Source organism: Coregonus lavaretus, assembly GCF_964263955.1.
Source record: "Coregonus lavaretus genome assembly, chromosome: 3".
Lineage (NCBI taxonomy): Eukaryota > Metazoa > Chordata > Actinopteri > Salmoniformes > Salmonidae > Coregonus > Coregonus lavaretus.
This window is the reverse complement of record NC_139990.1, coordinates 43426617-43432576: the sequence shown is the minus strand read 5'-3', so window position 1 is coordinate 43432576 and position 5960 is coordinate 43426617. Positions and strand designations below refer to the sequence as shown.

Below are 5960 nucleotides of genomic sequence, written 5' to 3'. Positions count from 1 at the left end.
ATGGAATGTGATGATTGCATATATTCTTTGACGTGTCATGCACAGAGAGTAAGCATGTTGGAAATGTACAGCCATGATTCTTCTCAATTTTTTTTTACATGCTAGAACATAACAATTGTGTGTCTTCCTCTGTCTCCAGATTTGCAGCTGACGGACGTTGTGGAGGCCAGTGGTCGGTCAGTCAGAGATGATTCCTTATGAAGTCCATGGAGCCGTCCTCTCTGTCGCCTGGTGGGCGTCACTCTGCCCTCTCTAGACTGCTGAGTCCAGGACACACAGTCACAAAGTGAAGACCTGAGAGAGACCTCAGAGAGAGACCTCAGAGAGAGACCTCAGAGAGAGACCTCAGAGAGAGACCTCAGAGAGAGACCTCAGAGAGAGACCTCAGAGAGAGACCTGAGAGAGAGACAGAGAGAGAGCGAGAGAGAGAGAGAGATTCACAAAATCTACTGCAGCGACAAACAAAGAGGGAAAACCAACCATGAAATCCAACCAGGAGAGGAGCCATGGCTGTCTACCTCCAAAGAAGCGTGAGATCCTGGCTCTGGAGCAGAGGCCTGTGGTGGCAGCAGCAGCAGCTGAGACCCTGGCTCTGGAGCAGAGGCCTGTGGTGGCAGCAGCAGCAGCTGAGATCCTGGCTCTGGAGCAGAGGCCTGTGGTGGCAGCAGCAGCAGCTGAGACCCTGGCTCTGGAGCAGAGGCCTGTGGTGGCAGCAGCAGCAGCTGAGACCCTGGCTCTGGAGCAGAGGCCTGTGGTGGCAGCAGCAGCAGCTGAGACCCTGGCTCTGGAGCAGAGGCCTGTGGTGGCAGCAGCAGCAGCTGAGACCCTGGCTCTGGAGCAGAGGCCTGTGGTGGCAGCAGCAGCAGCTGAGACCCTGGCTCTGGAGCAGAGGCCTGTGGTGGCAGCAGCAGCAGCTGAGACCCTGGCTCTGGAGCAGAGGCCTGTGGTGGTAGCAGCAGCAGCTGAGATCCTGGCTCTGGAGCAGAGGCCTGTGGTGGCAGCAGCAGCAGCTGAGACCCTGGCTCTGGAGCAGAGGCCTGTGGTGGTAGCAGACACTACCCTACACACAGAGAACCTGGCCCGGCTGGCCAGTGTAGCCAGCGAACGCTGCAGATCCACGGAAACTCCCAGCCCCAGGTTTCATGTCTCCTCGTCCTCCTCTTCCTCCCCCTCTCCCTCTGCTACCTCTCTGTCTACGATCCCCCTGTCCTCCCTCTCCACTGTCTACCCCACTGGGGTGGGGCTCAGCCAATACGTCCAGCTGGCCCCTAACATCCAGTTCATTAGCTCAGGGCCGTACACTGGCTACATCTCCTCTCAGATCATCCCGTCCACTGCCGCCGGTGTAGCTACCTCCACAGGGCAACAGCGCCACCATCTGGACGGCCACTGCTACACCACCGCCCTCATCTCCCAGGCCACCAAGGTGTGTGTGTCTATTGCGTGTGTATCAGTGTTGGGGAGTAGTGAACTACATGGAGTTCAACTAGTATGTTAACTACATTTTGCAGTAGCTTGGTGGCAGTTGGACTAAATTCAAATGTTTGTAGTGTTTTCAGTAGTTAATAACTTTTTTGCCACGTAGCGGTGTAGCTGACTACTGGAACGTCACACAATTTTTTGGGGCAAAAAGAAAAGAACATTAGGGTGACAATAATTTCTTTTTTTTGTATCAGACCTGCCTAATTCTCACTTAAAACATTGGCGCATCGGTCTAAGGCACTGCATCGCAGTGCTAGAGGCGTTACTACAGACCCGGGTTCATTCCCGGGCTGTGCCACAACCAGCCGTGGCCGGGAGTCCCATAGGATAGCGCACAATTGGCCCAGCGGTTAGGCGGGTCATGTTTCGGAGGACGCGTGACTCCACCTTCGCCTCGCCCGTTGGGGAGTTGCAGCGATGGCCCTCCCGAGTGGCACAGTGGTCTAAGGCACTGCATCACAGTGCTAGCTGTGCCACTAGAGATCCTGGTTCGAATCCAGGCTCTGTCGTAGCCGGCCGCGACCGGGAGATCCATGGGGTGGCGCACAATTGGCCCAGGGTAGGGGAGGGAATGGCCGGCAGGGATGTAGCTCAGTTGGTAGAGCATGGCGTTTGCAACACCAGGGTTGTGGGTTCGATTCCCAGGGGGGGCCAGTATGAAAAAAATTATAATAATGTATGCACTCACTAACTGTAAGTTGCACTGGATAAGAGCATCTGCTAAATGACCCCCCCCAAAAAAATGAGACAAGATTGAAATTGGGGAGAAAAAACCCCATTGTTTTTGTGTTTTATAGGCTAAGTTGTGATCTGTTTTTGCAATTTGTAGTCTATGACATTTCAGATTTCGATATGATAATGTATCATTAAGTAGTTTGAATGTGGTGAACTACTTTTTCAAGGTAACTTTAGGTTCAGTAAACTATATTTTTCTTAATGGTAGCTTTAGTGTAGCTTAACTTCTTCCAGAGTGAAGTAACTGTTAGCTTGGTAAACTATATTTTCAGAGTAGCTTCCCAAAACACTGGTATTTGTGTATTTCGTCGTGTTTTTTTATGTATTGGTTGGTGCAAACAAATTTAATGAAGTACTATGTTATGTTAAGGTTGGTGACCAGCAGCAGCAGCTCCAGATAGGGCTGCCGTCTGACCTGGCTGTGTCCGTCTCACTGCCCACCTCCACCCACTTCACCGGAACCCACCAGTACATCCAGCTGGACAGCAGCACCCCTCTGACCGTCACCTCCCCTCCCCAGGGCCACCTCCAGCCTCTCCAGCTCCACACCCACACTGGGGTGAGCCTCCTCCCCCACACCCACACCCTCACCCTCGCCCCCTCCCAGGTGCTGGTTCAGTATGCGGATGGGTCAGGGGTCAAGAAAGCTGAGGGCGGACACACCAAGGTATTTGTATATTTTTCCATATTTGATGTAAAAAAAAAACATTTTGTATTGAATACATTTTTCATGTTGAACTGTTTGCGAGGAGAGCGTGTGAGTAAGCATGTCATTGTACAGTGTAGACTACGCTGTATCCTGTGCATATGACAAATAAAGGTTGATTTGATTTGAAGGTGGTGCAGCTAAATGGAGAACTGGAGAGGAGTTTCGGTAAACAGAGCTGTGCTGGCATCAAAGGAGTCTCCTACTCTCACCAGAACAATCAGCAGGTTCACCATGGATACGAAGCTCGACACATCCTCATTCCCGCAGACTACACTAACCAGGATTCCACAGGACTACAAACCTCACTGGTGCTGGTAGCAAACGCCCACCCCCACCCTCACCCTCACCCTCACCCTCACCCTCACCCTCACCCTCACCCTCACCCTACCAGTGGTACTGAGCAGGACAAGGTCCAGGTCCACCCATCACTAATACACAGTGAGGGAGGAGGCATCTGTCTAGGGAAACCTGTCTCCAGAACCTCCTCTTTCACTTCCCTCAACTCCTCTGAGGTTCTGAAGGTCTCTTCTGCCCCTCACACGGTTATCCAGACCACCCACCACTCTGACGAGCCTGTACACAGCCTGTACTCCACCACCCAGGCACCAATCATCGGCTACATCGCCAGCGCAGATAACCAGCACGGCATCAGCTATGCCACCCTGCCGCAGCACCTGGTCATCCCAGACGGCCAGTCCCTCCAGTCTCTCCTGATACCCGTTAGCGGAGTGGGTGGAGTTACTACCACCACTACGGACCTTGAGGCTCCCCGCTCGGTGACCGCCAGGACGGCCACCACCACTGCCAGCACCACCGCCTCTCAGCTGGCTCCAGCTGCCTCATCTCTCCCCCACCCCGCCTACCTCACCGCGGCCCAGTCCAAGTGTGAGATGCTGAGGTCGGACGGCCACCACCAGTCCCCTGCTGTACTCCAGGCCCAAGTACTACCCATCCAACACATCCAAATCCCATCTAACACAGCCGCTACTGTGTTGGCGTCCCCCTCCCCTGCCCCAGCCCCAGCTCCAGCCCCTGTCCAGGCTTCCCTCTCTCCCTCCTCCTCTCCAGCCACGCTCCCTCCGTTCTTCATGCGTGGCTCCATCATCCAGCTGGCGGACGGGGAGCTGAAGCGCGTGGAGGACCTGAAGACAGAGGACTTTATCCAGAGTGCTGAGATCAGCAGTGAGCTGAAGATTGACTCCAGTACCGTGGAACGCATCGACACAGGCCAGACACCCAACGCCGTCGTCATACAGTTCGGTGTCGGGGAACTCAAAGCACAGGTAAGCTAGCTAAGCTTGTTGTTGTCTCCCATCCCCTAGCCTCAGTGCCAGTCTGTTTGTACTATCCTGCCAACTCCTTGTCACTCATTCTCATGCCAAGCATGTTTGGCTTGACAATGACAGCAGTGGTGTTGAAAAGAGCACAAACAGATCTGAGACCAGGCTACCATAACCCATCCTAATGTCAATGTTTATGCCAATAACAGTTTATTGTGTATCCTTTGCGTGTTGTATTCCTCTGCAGGTGTGTGTGGAGGTGCTGCTGGAGTACCCATTCTTTGTGTTCGGCCAGGGCTGGTCTTCCTGCTGCCCAGACCGGACCACTCAGCTGCTGGAGCTGAGCTGTGCCAAGCTGTGTGTTGGGGACGTGTGTGTCTCCCTGACCCTCAGGAGCCTGAGGAGTGGTGGCGGCGCTGTGTCTGGGAGGAACAACAGCTGCCAGGGTCACGAGGTTAAGCTGAGGTACAGCCACAATACTGGGGACATCACACAGGGGTCTAACCACCAGGGGAACAGTCAGGGGAATATTCAAAGTAATGGTCAGAGTAATGGTCAGAGTATTGATCAAATCAACAGTCCGATAAATAGTCGGAGTAATAGTCAGGGTAATAATCAGAGCAACAACAGTCAGAGAGACAGTCAGACAGACAGTCAGAGAGACAGTCAGAGAGACAGTCAGACAGACAGTCAGAGAGACAGTCAGACAGACAGTCAGAGAGACAGTCAGAGAGACAGTCAGGCAGACAGTCAGACAGACAGTCAGACAGACAGTCAGACAGACAGTCAGAGAGACAGTCAGACAGACAGTCAGAGAGACAGTCAGACAGACAGTCAGACAGACAGTCAGAGAGACAGTCAGAGAGACAGTCAGACAGACAGTCAGACAGACAGTCAGAGCATGGACAAGGACTTTAGGAACAGTATGAATGCTGCAGGCAGCAACAGTGTCTTCCTGGTGCAGGTGGCCAAAACAGACAGGTTGAATAAGGAGGACAGGGGCGTCCCCCGCTGTCTGGACCAGGTGACAGGATCTGGACTAAGAACTGGATCTGGATCTGGACCAGGGGTCTACGGAGCTGGAGTTGGACCCAGGGGCACCTCAGACCTGCAGGCTGTCTCAGGGAACGGAGAGATGAGAGATGGAGAAAATAGAGAGATGAGAGAGAGAGAACAGAATAGCCACATGCCCCCTCCTCCGCCCCTCAAGACAGAAGGTGGTGAGGCAGACAAAGAAAAACCCTCGGGTCGTAAGAGGAGGTGGTCTGCTCCAGAGAGAGATCAGACAGAGAGGGCGGACGAGGAACCCCCTTTGACTCTGCCCAAACCCTCTTTTATAACTCAGCAAGTCAAACTCTCCATCGAGGGCAGGTCAAATGTTAGTCGTTGAAAGAGCTGGAGTGTTATACGGGAAGGAGGGAACATTTTTTTATATGTTTGTAACGTTGTTAGTCCTGTTCTCTATTTATCCAGATTAATGTAAAGGATTAGTTTACATCGTATTTACATACATGTATTATGATTCTATTTCTATGGAAGGAACATAGGTGTCTCTGTGTGTGGCCTACTGCCTGGGAGGCCAGTCTCGCTCCAGAAAACAGTTAGTGGCCTACTGCCTGGGAGGTCAGTCTCTAACCAGAAAACAGTTAGTGGCCCACTGCCTGGGAGGCCAGTCTCTCTCCAGAAAACAGTTAGTGGCCCACTGCCTGGGAGGCCAGTCTCTCTCCAGAAAACAGTTAGTGGCCCACTGCCTG

General features: G+C 53.1%; 1 protein-coding gene across 1 annotated transcript; it reads left to right on the top strand.

Annotated features, from left to right (window-relative positions):
- The first annotated feature begins 353 nt into the window (after positions 1 to 353).
- On the top strand, positions 354 to 5708 carry LOC311112772 (ataxin-1-like). The gene is made up of 6 exons (XM_084155912.1): positions 354 to 553; positions 938 to 1426; positions 2588 to 2884; positions 3055 to 4209; positions 4454 to 4754; positions 5085 to 5708. Exons 1-6 carry the CDS (start codon positions 482 to 484, stop codon positions 5594 to 5596), a joined length of 2826 nt encoding a protein of 941 aa, XP_084012038.1. The 5' UTR covers positions 354 to 481; the 3' UTR covers positions 5597 to 5708.
- Positions 5709 to 5960: the final 252 nt, after the last annotated feature.